Raw genomic sequence first — 17,496 nt, forward strand, 5'->3', positions numbered from 1 at the left:
GAGACAGAGTCTCGCTCTATCGCCCAGGCTGGATTGCAGTGGCTGGATCTCAGCTCACTGTAAGCTCTGCCTCCCAGGTTTATGCCATTCTCCTGCCTCAGCCTCCCGAGTAGCTGGGACTACAGATGCCCACCACCATGCCCGGCTAGTTTTTTGTATTTTTTTTTTAGTAGAGATGGGGTTTCACCGTGTTAGCCAAGATGGTCTCGATCTCCTGACCTCGTGATCCGTCCGTCTCGGCCTCCCAAAGTGCTGGGATTACAGGCTTGAGCCACCACGCCCAGCCTTTTTTCTTTTTTTTTTTTGAGACGGAGTCTTGCTCTATCGCCCAGGCTGGATTGCAGAGGCACCATCATAGCTCACTGCAGCCTCTAACTCCTAGGTTCAAGTAATCCTCCCACCTTGGCCTCCCAAGTAGCTGGGACCACAGGCACACACCACCACGCCTGGCTAACTCTGTAGAGATGGGGTCTCACTATGTTGTCCAGGCTGGTCTTGAATTCCTGGCCTCAAGCGATCCTTCTGCCTTGCCCCACCAAAGTGTGCTGGGATTACAGGTGTCAGCCACTGCACCCAGCCAATGCTTGTTTTTTTCTGTGTGTTTTGCTTTGTTTGTTTTGAGATGGAGTTTTGCTCTTGTTGCCCAGGCTGGAGTGCAATGGTGTGATCTCGGCTCACTGCAACCTCCACCTCCTGGGTTCAAACAATTCTCCTGCCTCAGCCTCCCGAGTAGCTGGGATTACAGGCATGGGTCACCATGCCTGGCTGATTTTTGTATTTTTAGTAGAGACGGGGTTTCGCCATGTTGTCCAGGCTGGTCTTGAACTCCCAACCTCAGGCAATCTGCTCGCCTCAGCCTCCCAAAGTGCTGGGATTACAGGCATCAACCACTGCGCCCAGCCAATGCTTGTTTTTGAAACGCAAGTTTGTTCCAACGTGACTGAACAATTTTGAGCATAACCCGAATTTTGCATTTGTTCATGCACTGTTTCATCCCAACCAAAACTGTCGGCGACCACTGAAAGTCGCATCCAGCTGCACTGACCTTCAGAAGAAAACACACACCGCATGCCACACACCCTCCGACAGCTCCCGCAGTGTGCTGTGAGCTGCGCCTTCCCCATCCAGGGTCATGTTATCTGTCTGATTTTAAACAACTCTCCTTCCACCGTTTCACAGTCACTCACATGCACCAGCCCTTTCGATGCCGTTTCCACGCGCACACTCTAGGTCTTCTCCAAGGTCAAGCACGGTATTTATTGTCGTCTCATGCATTTCTCTTTTTTTTTTTTTGAGACGGAGTCTCGCTGTTGCCCAGGCTGGAGTGCAGTGGCGCGATCTCGGCTCACTGTAAGCTCCACCTCCCGGGTTCCCGCCATTCTCCCGCCTCAGCCTCCGAGTAGCTGGGACTACAGGCGCCCACCACCACGCCCGGCTAATTTTTTTTTGTATTTTTAGTAGAGACGGGGTTTCACCATGTTAGCCAGGATGGTCTCAATCTCCTGACCTCGTGATCCGCCCGCCTAGGACTCCCAAAATGCTGGGATTACAGGCATGAGCCACCGCGCCCAGCCAGTCTCATTCATTTCTAAACCATATAACATGTAGAAAACACTGCTACCATTTCTACGAGGTTCCCATCTTCCTTTTCTCTTAACATGTCACTGATAAAGGTTTTTGATTTTTGTTGTTGTTGTTTTGAGACAGAGTCTCTCTCTGTCGTCCAGGCTGGAGTGCAGTGGCGTGATCTTGGCTCACTGCAGCCTTGACCTCCAGGGCTCAAGTGACTCTCCTGCCTTGGCCTCCCAAAGTGTTGAATTACAGGCGTGAGCCACCGCACCTAGCCAGCTTTCCCGTTTTTATTTTTTAAATATTATTTATTATTTATTTATTTATTTATGATGGAGTCTCGCTCTGTTGCCCAGGTTGGAGTGCAGTGGCACCATCTCGGCTCACTGCAAACTCTGCCTCCTGGTTCAAGTGATTCTCCTGCCTCAGCCTCCCGAGTAGCTGGGATTACAGATGCACGCCACCGTGCTTGGCTAATTTTTGTATTTTTAGTAGAGATAGGTTTCACCATGTTGGCCAGGCTGGTCTCAAACTCTTGACCTCAGGTGATCCATCCACCTCGGCCTCCCAAAGTGCTAGGGTTATAGGTGTGAGCCACTGTGCCTGACCATATTTTTTTTTAATTTTAATTTTTATTGTTATTATTTTTTGAGACAGAGTCTTGCTCTGTCACCCAGGCTGAAGTGAAGTGGCACGATCTTGACTCACTGCAAACTCTGCCTTCCGGATTCAAGTGATTCTTGTGCCTTAGCTTCCCCAGTAGTTGGGATTACAGGCACACACCACCACCCTCGGCTAATTTTTGAATTTTTAGTAGAGACAGGGTTTCACCATGTTGGCCAGGCTGGTCTCCAACGCCTGAGCTCAGGCAATTCACCTGCCTCAGCCTCCCAAAATGCTAGGATTACGAGCGTCAGTCACCTCGACTGGCCTACTATTTTAAAACTTCATTTAAGGGAAGTCTTTTGTATCTGGCTTCTGCCACTCAATATTCTGCCTGTGAAGTTATTCCATGTCATTATAAGGATTGGCTACTTATCCTTTTTCACTGCTGTATAGTGTTCCATTGTGCGGCTCCATCCTAATTTATTTATCCATTTACTTACTGAAGAACACTTGGGTTGTTACCAGCTTGGGGTTTTTTTTTTGTTGTTGTTGTTGTTGTTGTTGTTGTTTTTTGAGACACAGTCTTGCTCTGTCGCCCAGGCTGGAGTGCAGTGTGCAATCTCAGCTCACTGCAAGCTCCGCCTCCTGGTTCGCACCATTCTCTTGCCTCAGTCTCCCGAGTAGCTGGGACCACAGGCGCCCGCCACCTCGTCCGGCTAATTTTTTCTATTTTTTGGTAGAAATGGGGTTTCCCTAGGCTAGCCAGAATGTTGTCGATATCCTGACCTCGTGATCCACCCACCTTGGCCTCCCAAAGTGCTGGGATTACAGGCCTAAGCCACCGCGCCTGGCCGCTGTTGTTTTTTGTTTTGTTTTGTTTTGTTTTGTGTTTTGAGATGGAGTCTTGCTCTCTCATCCAGACTGGAGTCCAGTGGGGAGATAGTAGCTCACTGCAGCCTTGACCTCCTGGGCTCAGTGATCCTTCTGCCCCAGTCTCCTGAGTAGCTGGGACTATAGGTGCACACCACTAAACCTGGCCAATTTTTTATTTTTTTGTAGACATGGGTTCTTGCTAAGCTAGGATGGTCTTGGACTCCTGGGCTCAAGTGATCCTCCCACCTTGGCCCCCAAGACGCTATGTAATTACAGGCGGGAGCTACCGCACATGGCAAGAACTGTACGGATTTGAACCCTGTCACTCCAGAATCGAATCCCTCCCTCCTTCGACAGCCTGGGCTTTACTGGGGAGGCCTCATTACCTGAGATACCTCATCGTGCCATGCCCCAGCCTCAAAAAGGGTTTCCTTTCCAAAAAATCCAGAGAATCACTCTTGGTTCTGGAGAGGGCTGGTAGGAAGTCACCGCTATTTCTATGGGGTCGGGGCGAGCATGGTTCTTTTCGGAGAAGGAAAGAGAGGGAGATTCCCAGGGGTCAGAGGCTGCAACGGGACTCAACTCTAGCCTGTCCAGCCCCCAGGCCGCACTCTCAGCCCCGCGGGTCTCAGAGGCCCGGGCCAGGCACAGAGCCTGCAGGTGGACGGGGCGGGCAGAGGGCGGGGCTGGCGCCCAGGGGAGGTCGCGGCCGCCTCACCTTCTCGCTGCTGCTGCTGCAGGAGGGGCGGCGGCTGGGGGACGCTGTGCGCGATGGGCGTGATGGCCGCGGTGGGGTACATGGCTGCGGAGACCGGAGCGAGACACAGGGCGAGGAGGGGCGTGAGGCCACGTGGGCGGCCTGGGCGGCGAGGGGGCAGGGCCACAAGAGAGGGTGGGGCCAAGGCAAGAGTGGGTGTGATCATGGCCTTTGTGGGGAGGGTTCGGGGGCGGGGCCAGGTCAGAGGGCGGGGCCAAGAACACAGATGAAATGGGGCGGGGCTACTGCTTGAGGGGCGGGGCCATGGTGGAGGGCAGGGCCATTACCGAGAAGCGGTGTGGGGGCGGACCCCATGGCGTGAGGGGAGGGGGACAGGGGTTGGGCCACAGCAGAGGGCGGGGCCAAGGCTACAGGACAGTCCAGAGAGGGTGGGACCATTGCTTGAAGCGGGCGAGTCATAGTGGAGGGCGGGGCCAAGACCGGGATGAAGGGCATGAGTGCGGCGGGGCCATGACTTGATGGAGGGCTATGTGGGCAGGACCATGAGTTGAGAGGCGGGGCCGCAGCAGTGGGCGGGGTCACAGCCAGGCCTTAGGAAGCAGAGCTAGAGGTAGGGGCAGGGCTTTATCAGAGAGGCGTGGTCAGAGTAAAGACAGGACGTGAGGGGCGGGGCTAGGAGCTGCAGAAGGGAGGATAAGGGGCAGGGCCGAGAGCTGGGGTTGGGTCAGAAGCAGAGACGTGGTCAAGAGGAACCCCCTCTCCCCAACACAGAACATGAGAGGGTGAGGCCATGGGTAAACGCTGTCCTTAAAGGACAAGGGAAGGTCCTGCTTGCAGGTATAGGTGGTGGTGGGGTGAGACCAGTAACAGGGCCAGGGGTTGAATACAGGGCAAGGGTGGGCCCTGAGGGGCGGGGCCAGACGTAGGAGGCGTGGCTAGGCATGAAGAACAAGTCCGGGGCGGGCCCTGGGGGCGGGGCCCTAGGCGGGGGCGGGGCCAGGGCCCACCGCGCGGGCACGCGGGCTGCCTCCTACCTGTGTACTGCTGGACTCCGGAGAAGGCAGGATGCAGTGTCTCGGCCACAGTCGGGCTCTGAGCTGCGGGCAGACAGATGGGCTGAGTAGGGCGGGGGCAGCAGAAGTCTTCCATCCACCCCCGATCCTTAAGAGCCGGAAGGACAGCAACAAACACCCCGCCCAGCTTCACCTCAGTGCTAAACCCTCTGTAGGACCAGGAAGCTGAGGCCGAGGAATGTGAAGCCACTTGCACAGGGCCACTCAGAGAGCAAATGGCAGAAGCTGAACTGGAATCCGGGTTTCTCGGACTTCAGAGAGAGTTCACCATCGCCCCCATCTCCCTCTCCCCGTCCCGACCCCTTTGCCTCCCAAGAGGACCCTTCACTCCTCTCTACTCCCTGGATTCTCCAGGACTTCAGCCTCCACCTCAGATCACCACCTGCCCCCATCCCCCGCCCCATCTCCCTCTCCACATGAGTCTGCTCACCAGACACCCTTGGCTCCCCCATCCAGCTGTAGCCTTCCTGCTACCGCTAGGGAAAGGGGTAAGGGGAGGGAAGAGGTTGTCCAGGCCACCAAAGCTGATGATTCTGGGGAAAAATTCAACCAAAAAATTCTGCTCGAATGGACAGTGTGCTAGAGGGCAGGGGATAGTGGTGACTGTGACTCCAAAGGCGTAGCAGGAAGGATTTCACTTCGTGGGCAAGAAGCAGTTCTGTATCTTCATTGTGGGAGATACACAAGTCTGTATCTGTGACAAAATGGCAATTAACCACCCCCGCACACACACACATACACGTGCACAGAGTGCATGCAAAAAGTCGTGAAATCAGCTGGGTGCAGTGGCTCAGGCTTGTGATCCCAACACTTTGGGAGGCCGAGGCAAGAGGATCGCTTGAGCCCAGGAGTTTGAGACTAGCCTGGGCAACATAGCAAGACCCTCATTTCTCAAAAAAAAAAAAAAAAAATCAAGGCCAGGCATGGTGGCTCATGGCTGCAATCTCAGCACTTTGGGAGGCCGAGGCAGGCAGATCACGAAGTCAGGAGATCGAGACCATCCTGGCTAACACGGTGAAACCCCGTCTCTATTAAAAATACAAAAAATTAGCTAGGCGTGGTGGCAGGCACCTGTAGTCCCAGCTACGCGGGAGGCTGAGGCAGGAGAATGGCGTGAACCCACAGGCAGAGCTTGCAGTGAGCGGAGATCATGCCACAGCACTCCAGCCTGGGCGACAGAGTGAGACTCTGTTGCTAAATAAATAAATGGTGAATTTGAATATGGTCTGGAGTTGAATTAATTGTATGGCGCCAGTGTTAGTTTCCTGGATTTGACAGTGTCCTGTGATTAGATAAGCTGTTGGCATCGGGGAAGCTGTGTGAAGGGTACCTTGGACTGCACTGTGGTATTTTGGTAACTCCCTGTGAACCTCCAATCATTTCAAAATAAAATGTTAAGGCCAGTCACAGTGGCTCACACCTATAATCCCAGCACTTTGGGAGGCCAAGGTGGGTAGATTGCTTGAGTCCAGGAATTTGAGACCTGCCTGGGCAACATAGCAAGATCCCGTCTGTACAAAAATTTAAAAATTAGCTGAGTGTGATGGTGCATGCTTGTAGTCCCAGCTACAAGGAAGGCTGAGGTGGGAGGATTGCTTAAGTCCCGGAGATGGAGGCTGCAGTGAGCTGTGATGACGCCACTGCACTCCAGCCTGAGTGACATAGTGAGACACTGTCTTTAAAATGAAACAAATAAAAATAATTTAAAACTAAAAAGTTAGAAACAAATTCTCGGGCCGGCGCGGTGGCTCAAGCCTGTAATCCCAGCACTTTGGGAGGCCGAGACGGGCAGATCACGGGGCCAGGAGATCGAGACCATCCTGGCTAACACAGTGAAACCCCGTCTCTACTAAAAATACAAAAACCAGCCGGGTGAGGTGGCGGGCGCCTGTAGTCCCAGCTACTCGGGAGGCTGAGGCAGGAGAATGGCGTAAACCCAGGGGGCGGAGCTTGCAGTGAGCTGAGATCCGGCCACTGCACTCCAGCCTGGGCGACAGAGCGAGACTCCGTCTCAAAAAAAAAAAAAAAAAGAAACAAATTCTCCTACGTGGTGGAAAGACAGATAACTTACTTCACATAAATTAGATGTTGGAAGATGTCTGCCCTAAAATTGTGTGTGTAGCATAGAGAAAGGAAGGACCGCTGCTTCATGAAAGCAGGTGCAGCCTACATAAGTGGGTCATTCACTCTGCATTGAATGAATAAATGAATGAATCCAGGCACTGATATCTCCCCAAATAAGACAGATGAATAATTAAGATGTATGGGCTGGGAGCAGTGGGTGGATCACCTGAGGTCAGGAGTTTGAGACCAGCCAGGCCAACATGGTTAAAACCCGTCTCTACTAAAAATACAAAAATTAGCCGGGCGTGGTGGCAGGCGCCTATAATCCCAGCTACTTGGGAGGCTGAGGCAGGAGAATCACTTGAACCTGGGAAGCGGGGGTTACAGTCAGCCAAGATTGTGAGACTGCACTGCAGCCTGGGCGATGGAGTGAGACCCTGTGTGAAGGCTTTTGCACACGGATTAAATTGTCGATGCAACCTCATGAGGCTACTGATGTTATCCGCCCCATTTCCCAGATGAGCAAACTGAGGCTCAGGGACATAAAGAGCCCATCCAGGGTCATTGAACTGGAATTTAAGCCCAGAAACATCCAGATGCACCGTTTTAATGTGTTGCTACCCTGCCTTGGCTTCCTTCCTGTGTTCACAGCTCTTATCTGCTCAGCCAAGACACCCTTTTTCCTGCCCTTCTGTTCCCTGGGCACGTGGCGTAGGGACTCATACTTGTTCCAGAAACATCATCTCTACTCCCCGCCACTCTCCTAGGCCCCAAGTTACCTGGGTAGGGCACAAGGCCATTGGCATAGACGGTTTCCAGGGCGGGGTGCCCACCTGGAAAGGGCACAACACCTGCAAAGCCATTGGTGATGGGAGCCACGAGGCCAGGCACGGCGGTGGTGCCCAGCAGCGGGGGTGAGTGCAGCCCTGCAGAGTGGAAGAGGGTCATGGGGAGGCCAGTCTGGCTCTGGCCCAACCCACCCATCCTTGAGCGCCTGGAGGAGGCTCACCAGAGGCAGGAGCGATGGGTGTGGCAGGCAGCCCATTGAGGCTGACGGCGCCTATCTGCTGGATGTGACAGGGTGAGAAGGCCACGCCGGGACTCAGGTAGCTGCCCGAGGTGGACAGGACTGTTGTCTGCTGTTGCATGAGCTGGGGGTGAAGAGATGTCACAGTTGGGGTGACATCTCCCCTGAGATCATGGCTTATGAGTGGAGGTTTGGTCCCCCAGTTACTAGTGAGGAGGTCAGGCTCGGTATCTTGGCTCAGGCTGAGATCAGAATTGGAGCTCAACCTGGGATCAAGGCTCAGCCTGGGAGCAGGGATCAGTTAGGAAGTGAGGGTCGGGCTGAGATCAGGGCTCAATCTAGTCAGGAGTTGGGGCTCAGCCTGGGATCAAGGCTCCGTCTAGGATCCGAGCTCCGTTAAGAAGTGAGGCTCAGCCTGGGACCAAGGCTAAGTCTAGGATAAAGGCTGTTAGGAAGTGAGACTCAGACTGAGATCAAGGCTCCATCTAGGATGAGGGTTTAGTTGGAAATTGAGGCTCAGCCTGGGATCAGGGTTCAGTCAGGAGCTGGGGCTCAACTTGGGATCAAGTCTCAGCCAGGGTGGAGCTCGGTCAGGTCAGGTCTCAGTTTGGGGTCAGTCTGGATTTGGAGGTTCAGCCAGAATTGGGCCTAATTTAGATGTGGGGCATAGCCAGGTTCTGGGGCTCGGTACAAGACTGGGTGTTAATGTGAGATTAGGGCTCAGTGTTCTGGATTCAGGAGCTCGGTGTGAGCTTAGTCTCAATTTGGAGTTGGGGTTCAGCCACTCCAGGAGAGGACCCTGAGTCAGGGAGATGGAGGGAGAGGCAGAAGACGGGCCAAGGGGCAGGAGCCCCCGACAGAGAGTAGACAGAGATGGAGAGAGACAGAGCCAGACCCCCCGAAGCCTCCCCTGGATCACTCACAGCCTGGGCGTAGGCACTGTAGGGGCTGAAGGGCAGTGTGAGGGATGGCGTCAGGATGCCCAGCTGGCCCACCATCTGCTGCATGCGTCTGAGCGTCCGCTCCTTGTCCGTGTCGGCGAACTTGACCACCAGGCTGGAGGAGGCTCCCTGCAGGGGCAGCGGCGAGCAGGGAGGGAAACGGGCTGGGAGGTAGCCAGGACTCTGGGGTCCCTGGATTCACGTTAGCTCAGGCCCCCTGGGTGAGGGGCATAATGCCAGTGGCTGTCAGCCATGTCCACGGGCCCCCAGCCCCAGAAGCCAGGGCCACAGTGAGGACCTCATGGAGATCAGCATCCTGGACCCAGCAGCATCTGCACAGGTGCAGCGCCCAGGTCTAGGGGGGCTGTGATGGGGCACAGGTGGGGGCCCTGACTGTCAGCCACACACTCAAAACAGATGGAGAATCCCGGCACTGGAGAAGAACAGGGAGGCACAGATGGAGACACCTATAACTTCAGCTCACCTGGGAACAGGCGAGAAACCAGTTTCCGAAGGAAAACAGCGAGCTCAGGTGGACGAACCTGCCATTGTCACTCCACACCTGAAACTCCAATCTCCAGAGAGGAACAACTGGGGCACAGACGGGTGACCCTCCAACTCCCACCCACACCTGAGAACAGGTGAGACTCCAGCCACACGAGAGGAACGACGCAGTACAAGTAGATGATCCCAACTCTGTTCCCCGTTCCCCAGAGCTAGCAGGGAGTTCTAGCAGGGAGTTCAAGGGAGTTCAGCCCCAGATTTTTTTTTTTTTTTTTTTTGAGACGGAGTTCGCTCTTGTTGCCCAGGATGGAGTGCAATGGCGCGATCTCTGCTCACTGCAACCTCCGCCTCCCAGGTTCAAGTGATTCTCCTGCCTCAGCCTCTCGAGTAGCTGGGATTACAGGCACCCACCACCACACCCAACTAATTTTTTTTATTTTTAGTAGAGATGGGGTGTCATTATGTTGGCCAGGCTGGTCTCGAACTCCTGACCTCAAGTGATCCACCTGCCTTGGCCTCCCAAAGTGCTGGGATTACAGGCGTGAGCCACCACACCCGGCCCCAGCCCTGGATTTTTGTGCCCTGTGCAGGCAGATGAACCTGTAGCCCATCCACCCAGTGGACAGCGGACAGTAGCCACTGGTGCGGACAGGGGGCCCTGCTTTGCTGAAGCACAGACAGAAACCCATGTGACTGCTGTCCCACCCCATGGCTGTCCAGGTGCCACAGGGCTGGGCTGAAATCCACCAGCAGGCAGCCCTGGGCAGTCGAAGCAGCGGTGAGCAAGGGAGTGTCTGTCTGTGCAGTCAGGACGCTGCAACAGGTCCTGTTATCAGTGTCAAGAGAAGCCCGGTGGCCGGGCACGGTGGCTCATGCCTGTAATCCCAGCACTTTGGGAGGCCGAGGCGGGTGGATCACCTGAGGTCAGGAGTTCCAGACCAGCCTGTCCAACATGGTGAAACCCTGTCTCTACTACAAATACAAAAATTAGCCGGGCGCGGTGGCACATGCCTGTAATCGCAGCTGCTTGGGAGGCTGAGGCAGGAGAATCACTTGAACCCAGGAGGTGGAGGTTTCAGTGAGCCAAGATCGCACCACTGAACTCCAACCTAGGCGACAGAGCGAGACTCCATCTCAGAAAAAAAAAAAAAGAGAGGACTGGGGTCAGGGGCCCAGGAAGCCATTCCCACTCCCCAGAAACCAGCTCACACCCCAACTTTCAGGCTGAAAAAGGAAAATCTTTTTCCCTTCGACCAGAGTCCTCCCTGATGAGCTGGCTCCCAGCAGGATGCACCCTGTAGCCTCCCTGTCTTCGCTGACATGCCCCTTTTGATAGAGAACTCACTCCTCCAGACGCCTACCAGCCCTGTCCTGGGACATCTCTGAGCTTGGGAACACTTGCCCTTGTGCTGAGCTAAGCCCCTCCCCTGGGTTTTGAGAGCTGAGGGAGGAGGCTTGTTCCTCTCAGGCCCCATCTTCCTTGTAGCAGATTTGGAGATGTGTATGCAGGGACGATGGCTCCTGGGGACTCCTTCCTCAGGGGAAGGGCCGTCCCCAATGCCTCCTTGGTCCTCCCCACCCTCTCACTGCTGCAGACCCTGGGACCTGTCCCCAATCCCCATCCCTCCCTCAACCAGTGAGTCAACATGCCCCCCATCCATTCTCACCCTACTGTCTGTTTTCTGATCAGCCCTCCTCCCTGTCCACTAGGCCCCAGCTCAGGCCTCCTCCTCCCTCAGCTGGACCTTGGCCCAGCCTCCTCCCTGGCCTCCCAGCCTCCAGTCTTGCACCCTGCCCATCCTCTACATTGGCCCCAAAGGGATATTTGCAACCCACCTGGCCCATCTCCTCTCTTGCTCTAAACCATCTGTGACTCCCCACTGCCGTAGGAGAAAGTCCAGGCTTCTCACCCTCACATTGCGGCCCCATCTTCTATGGCTCCTCTGGGCTACCTGTTGCTACCTCGCAGCCTTTCTTCTTGTTAGGGCCTCTCCTGGCCTCAGCAAATCCAACCCGGGTGTCATCCCCTCTAGGACATCCTTACATGTGCACATATACACACTCACACACCCACAACCTATACTCAGACCTGCATACACTCACACACGTACACAATCACCCACAATACTGACTCACACTCAGGCACACACGTGCAGATGCACACACATGTGCTTTCTCCCCCATGGCCCAGGCATACACACATGCTCACACACAAACACACACGTGTGCTCACATACACACATGCACATGCACCAGTATCTCTACACTAGCACACAATGGCACACTTCTCCGTACATATTTACACATAACCCTCGTGCACACAGCACTCACATACCACTCGCCTAGTAGTCATGACACAAACACACACACACACACCTGCATGCATTCTCAGGCACACTCACACCCAAACATGCACACTCACCAACACATACACACTTGTAATACATCCATGTGTGTGCTTGGATAAGCTTCGCTTGCATACTCACCTCCACACCTGCACACACTCACACGCATATACCCACTCCAGGGACTACAGCCAGGGACTGTGCCTCTTTCTCCACCTGTGCCCCCTCTGAAGGACAGCCGGGGCCACTGGGTGACAGCAACGGTAGGAATATGGCCTGTTTCATCCCTGTCCCCTCACCCCTTTCCCATGGCCACCCCCACGGCCAAGGGCAGCTCCGACTCACCGGCATGGTCTGGCTCCCATGCAAGGCGTGGATGGCCGCCTGTGCCTCTGTGTGAGAGGAGAACTTCACGAAGGCACAGCCTGCTCCAAGAGAAGAGGGTGATGGGGTCACAGGATTGGCTGAGCGGGGGCCACGGAAGAGGGGACAGAGAGACCTACATGGCCAGTGTCAGACCCATGCAGCCAGAGAGAGTTGATAACAGAGAGACAGCCAGCCATTTGCTCAGACGGACAGCTGGACAATCAGCCAGATCAAGGGTCAGAATGGAGGAGAATCGCACAGACAGACAGCCACAGAGTTAGACAAAGAGCCGGTCACCCACACAGCCAGCCAGCCAGCCATTTCTTCATTCAGTCCAGCAGAAAGTCAGTCAGCCATCCGGGTAGCGGGTTAGACGGTCAGTCACAGAGTTTGTGAAGCACACAACCAGATGGACGGTGCAAGGCTGGGAACCACCAGGGAGGCGGTCCCATCCATCAGAACAAATGACAGGGACCAAGGTCCAGATAATTACGATCAGATATGCGGAGTTAAACTGACAGACCGCTGGACACACTGTCCTATGGGCAGAGTCCACAGAGACATGTGCAGGTCCAGACAGACCCTTCTGACCAGAGCCAGACAGATGGAAATTATCAACCGCCAGACCTGAGCGGACCCAGACAGAGCCACACAAGCAGACGGACCACCACCAGAGACCACCAGACACAGGCTAATGCAGACAGACAGTCACATACACAGAGACCACCAGACACAGGTGAATGCATACACAGTCCCACGGACAAAGTCCATAGAACAGACAGAGGTCACTGGACCTGGCTCCAGACTGGTACGTTACTATGGAAGGGCCAGCCATATTGTGGGGGGAGGGGTGGAATGTTCTGGAATTACATAGTGGTGATGGTTACACAGCTTTATGAATAGAAAAAAAAAGCACTTCATTGTACATTTTAAAAGGGTGAATATGGTGGGACGTGAAAGACATCTCAATTTTTTTTTTTTTTGAGTTGGAGTCTCGCTCCATCGCCCAGGCCAGAGTGCAGTAGCGTGATCTCAGCTCACTGCAACCTCTTCCTCCCGGGTTCAAGCAGTTCTCTGCCTCAGCCTCCCAAGTAACTGGGATTACAGGCGCCTGCCACCATGCCCAGCTAATTTTTGTATTTTTTGTAGAGACGGGTTTCACCATCTTGGCCAGGCTGGTCTTGAACTCCTGACCTCGTGATCCACCCACCTCAGCCTCCCAAAGTGCTGGGATTACAGGCGTGAGCCACAGCGCCCAGCCCTCAGTTTTAAAAATGAAGAACTAGGCAATGGTCTGAAACCATCGGACACATTCAGTTCTAGTAACGTAAGAAAGACCAGAGTGGAGTCGGTCCCAGGTGATGAGCTCTGTGGACAGAGACCGACAGACACCATCAATTGGACTCTCAGGCAGGAAGATAGCCAGACAGGCAGACACAACCAGAGACCACCAGTCAGTCATATGGACAAATCATATAGACAGAACCAGGAGGAAACAGTTCTATCAACAGTCAGGTGGAGGAATCTGAGACCACAGGGCACAGGTAACTCTGTCCGGGGAGAAGCCCCGCCCCTCCCCCAGATCCCCCCCCCAACACAAGGCCACGCCCCTGCATCCCTACTCACAGGCAGCCCCTGGAGAAGCCTTGCCCTTCCTCAAGACCCCGCCCCATCCCAAGGCCACGCCTCTGCATCTCCGCCCACCCCACCGCAGCCCCGCCCCTCTTCAGGGCCCGTCCCCAGAGCTGGCATGCAGAGAGAGCATGCAGGTAGGATCAAGCGGGAACAGTCTGCGCTCCACACCACCCCTGTGAACCAGCCCCTCCCCACGAGCTCCAGCCTCCCATGGGCCTGTCCCCGCCCCACCTGGCCAGCCCCACCCCCTACATGCTCAGCCCCGACCCTTCACAGGGCCCCTTCTCCTGGAGCCAGTCCTTCCTAACCCTATGTATTTCACCCCTCCCTGCAGCCCCTCCTCTACCCAAGACCTCACCCTTGCAGTCTCACCCACAGACTTCACCTCTGGAGAAGCCTCGGGCCTCTCCAGGGCTACATCCTCAGAGCCAGCTCCTCCCCACCCTGCAACCCCACCCCTCCCCAGATCCTGCCCCTACAATTCCTCTCCTCTCCAAGGCCCCGCCCCTGCAGCCTCACCCACAGACTCCACCCCTGGAGAAGTCCCGCCCCTCCCCAGGGTCCCTCCCCAGAGCCAGCTCCTCCCATGCTGCAGGCCCCACCCTCCCGCAGGCCCCGCCCCCAGAGCTAGCCCCGCCCCTCTCGCAGTCCCGACCCGGCACCCGCCAGTCACCTTTGCTGCTGCCGTCGGGCCCCCGGAGCACGGTGCACTCGTCAATGACCCCGAAGGGCTGGAACAGCCGCAGCACGTCCTCCTCCGACTGCTGCTTGTTCAGCATCCCCACGAACAGCTTCCGGTCCCCTGTGGGCGGCGACACCCACCTCAGCCGAGTCCTCGGCCTCCGGGAGGGCCTCCGGGATTCTTACCTCCCTCCAGCAGAGTGGAGGCGGCAGGGCAGGAAGACGCGGCGCCCGAGCCCTGCCGGCTCCGGTTCTGCGCGTGCCAGGGAGGACCCAGCCGCGCCCTTTCCCTGCTCCGGATCTCTCCACCCTCCCACGGGCCCTGCACGGTCCCATCTCCAGGCGTTTGTCCAGGCGGCGCCCCCGCCTGAAATGCCCTCCCTGCAGTCTTCTGGGGTCTCTGCTCCACTGCTCCCCCTCCAGGCGGAGATAACCTTTCCCTCTGGTGCACTCAGAGAGCCCGCACCGAGTACTAGGACTAGGAGCTGGCTCGCCGGCCTGGGTCCCGTCTGTCTTTCTGTCTGCCCCCGGGACCTGCCAGGTGGAGGTAGGCACTGATGATCCCCGCACTTTCATGGTGCCCAGCAGAGGCCCCTGCCCAACTTTGTCGGGATCAAGAGGGGCCAGGCAGTCACCATCTGTGGAATAGAGTAAGGGTTCACGTGCTCATAGGACCAGGGGCCTTGGCAGGCTGGACCCCCTGACGGGTGGGGCTGGGCTGGGCCAGCCTCTTCTGTATGAGCTCTGCCCCCTTGGGTAATTGCATGCTCCCTGGTAATGGGGAACGCGGTGGCTTCATCTCCCAGGGACGGTGAGCTGGGTTACTATGGAAACCGCTCTCGGCAGCTGTCACTCATGGGGTTGGGAGGGAGAGAGAGAAACCAGCAGAGACACTGAGAATCAGGGAGAGAGAGAGACAGATCAGAGAGAGCACGCGCGAGAGAGACTGTGTGAGACGGAGAGAGAATAAGAGGGATGAAGAGACAGAGAAGATACAAAGGAGAAAGAGATACAGAGGGAGATGGAGAGAGAGACAGAGAAATAGAGACAAAGATGGAGACATACAGACCCTACCTCGCTACTCCCTGTCCCACGCTGGCAGCCAGGGTGGAGAGTGTGAAAGGGGCTCCCATCCCAGAGGGCCTTTAATGGGCTCCTACATATACCTAGACGTCCTAACACTCCTGCCCCACACCTCCACTCAGCTAAGTCTGGCTGTCCTCTTTCAGTCTCTGCTTGAGATGGAGAGGAAATATACAAATTTCCAAGAATGACTAGCTTTGGGTCCCATGGGAACAGCCAAGTACGCTCCTGCCATGGGCATGCCCTGACACCAAGGTCCAGCCCCACACAGACACCACTGGCCCCAGCCTGCATGTCTGCCCACATGCCCAGCCTAGAACAGTCATGCACATATGTGCAAACACACCCATGCACCGGCTGGGCACACGCACATACAGGCAGGAAGGCATCCCCACCACACACCACACATGTGTGCTTATGTGCACCAGCTGCAGAAACACAAATGCACAAGTGCATGTATTCACATCTGCACACAGGCATGCCAGGTGTGCACACTCATACACACACATTTAAGCATGCACACACAAACACACTTGCACACAGAGACCCCAGAGAGCAATCCACAGCCCTTCAGGCCCCCATCGTCTGTGTCTGAAGCCCTCCAATTATTGTACCCTGGAGGGAGTGGGGTATTTGAAACTCAGGGGAAGGCAGCTGGACCTGGCTAGACCCCGCATCCTCCCTTGGGACTATGGACATGGCCCCTTCTGCTGTAGGGGGAACCTGCCTCTTCCCCCTACCAAGGGGTGTGTGAGCAGGCATGCAACTGCTGCATGCTTTGGGGCAGGGAGGCCAGTCCCAGATCCACAGGCCTCGGCCACTGCCCCTTTTGGGGGAGAGAGGAAGGAAGAGATTTTCCTTCTTCTCCCATTCCTCCACCAACCCCCAGCCAGGCAGCCACGGAGAGATGACAACTACCTCCACGGCTTTCGCTGTCCGCAGGCTTCACCTGGATTGGCCGCGCCATCTGCAGAGAGAGGGGGAAGGGAAAAGTCAAGCTCAGCAGTGGGGGTATGGTGGGCGGGCGTTTTGCCTGAGCTCTGTGGGACAGCCCTGCCCACCTCCCGTCACCAGCCCTCGGCACCCCACCACCCCACTAACACCCCAGTCAAAGCCAATGACACACGGTCCCGCCTACAGCAGAAACTGTGTGACGAACTCTTAGCCCTCAAAACCCAACAATATCCCTTCCTCCAGGAAGCCTCCTTGCTTCCCCAAATGTGATAGGCCCAGTTCCTCCAGTCCCTTTATATGATGTGACTTTGCAGTTCCTACCATCAAGAACTAGAGTCTATTTTCCCACTCCTGGCACCTGAACTTGGCCAAGTGACTGGCTGTGACCCATAGAATGTGGTGGAAGTTAAGTTGTGGGAGTTCTGAGCCTAGGCCTCAAGAGACCTTGTAGCTTCCACTCTTGGAACCCTGAGACTGCCAGGTGGATAAGCCCAGGAGGAGGAGGGGCCTCATGGAGACAGAGGCCTCTCTGACAGTCAGCACATGGGAGTGAGGCCACCCTGACCCAGCTAAGCCCAGTTAAGTCTCAGCTGACTGCAGCTGCTTGAGTGACCCCAAGATAACCAACAGAAGAACCATTGAGCTGAGCCCAGACCAAGCTTTGCAGAATCAAGAACAAATACAAAGACTGGAGTAGTTTGTTACTCAGCAGTGCTGACTGATACAGCAAAGTAGCTACATTTAGCCACATCTCCCAGGAGCTTTGGGTGGGGTCATGCCAGGAGCTTTGGGTAGGGACATACCTGAGTGGACCAGCCTGCCATCTGGATTCATTGTTCTAGAAACTTTTGTCCTACACCCCAGGTATTGAAAATGATATTTAATGAAACAAAAAAATTCTCCCTTGCACCAACTCTCACAACATACCAAGTGCTAGGTATGAGCTATTTTGGATATTTGAGAACAGGCTCCAGGGATGTGAGAGTTGGGGAGGCATTTGCATCTCCACGGGTCCTGGGACACAATCCTTCTCCCAACCTGATGTCTGTGGCAAACT

General features: G+C 55.5%; 1 protein-coding gene across 8 annotated transcripts in view; it reads right to left on the reverse strand.

Moving 5' to 3' along the window:
* The window catches only part of CELF5 (CUGBP Elav-like family member 5), a 76,847-nt gene that overhangs the window by 7,519 nt on the left and 51,832 nt on the right, over nt 1-17,496 (reverse strand). For 7 of the 8 annotated variants that reach the window (XR_004434078.1, XM_033198208.1, XM_033198206.1 and 4 more), the window contains exons 3-10: nt 16,401-16,452; nt 14,395-14,523; nt 12,066-12,145; nt 8,854-9,000; nt 7,913-8,054; nt 7,683-7,829; nt 4,801-4,863; nt 3,767-3,850 (exon numbers count right to left, since the gene is read on the reverse strand). Coding sequence is in view for 7 of the 8 variants with exons in the window: in XM_033198208.1 (XP_033054099.1) it covers nt 3,767-3,850; nt 4,801-4,863; nt 7,683-7,829; nt 7,913-8,054; nt 8,854-9,000; nt 12,066-12,145; nt 14,395-14,523; nt 16,401-16,452 (844 nt within the window). In the remaining variant the exon portion in view is untranslated. The remainder of the gene's footprint in view (nt 1-3,766; nt 3,851-4,800; nt 4,864-7,682; nt 7,830-7,912; nt 8,055-8,853; nt 9,001-12,065; nt 12,146-14,394; nt 14,524-16,400; nt 16,453-17,496) is intronic. The other variant, XM_033198207.1, reaches the window with a different exon arrangement.

The sequence above is a fragment of the Trachypithecus francoisi genome, unplaced genomic scaffold (genome assembly GCF_009764315.1).
Source record: "Trachypithecus francoisi isolate TF-2019V2 unplaced genomic scaffold, Tfra_2.0 Lachesis_group5, whole genome shotgun sequence".
NCBI lineage: Eukaryota > Metazoa > Chordata > Mammalia > Primates > Cercopithecidae > Trachypithecus > Trachypithecus francoisi.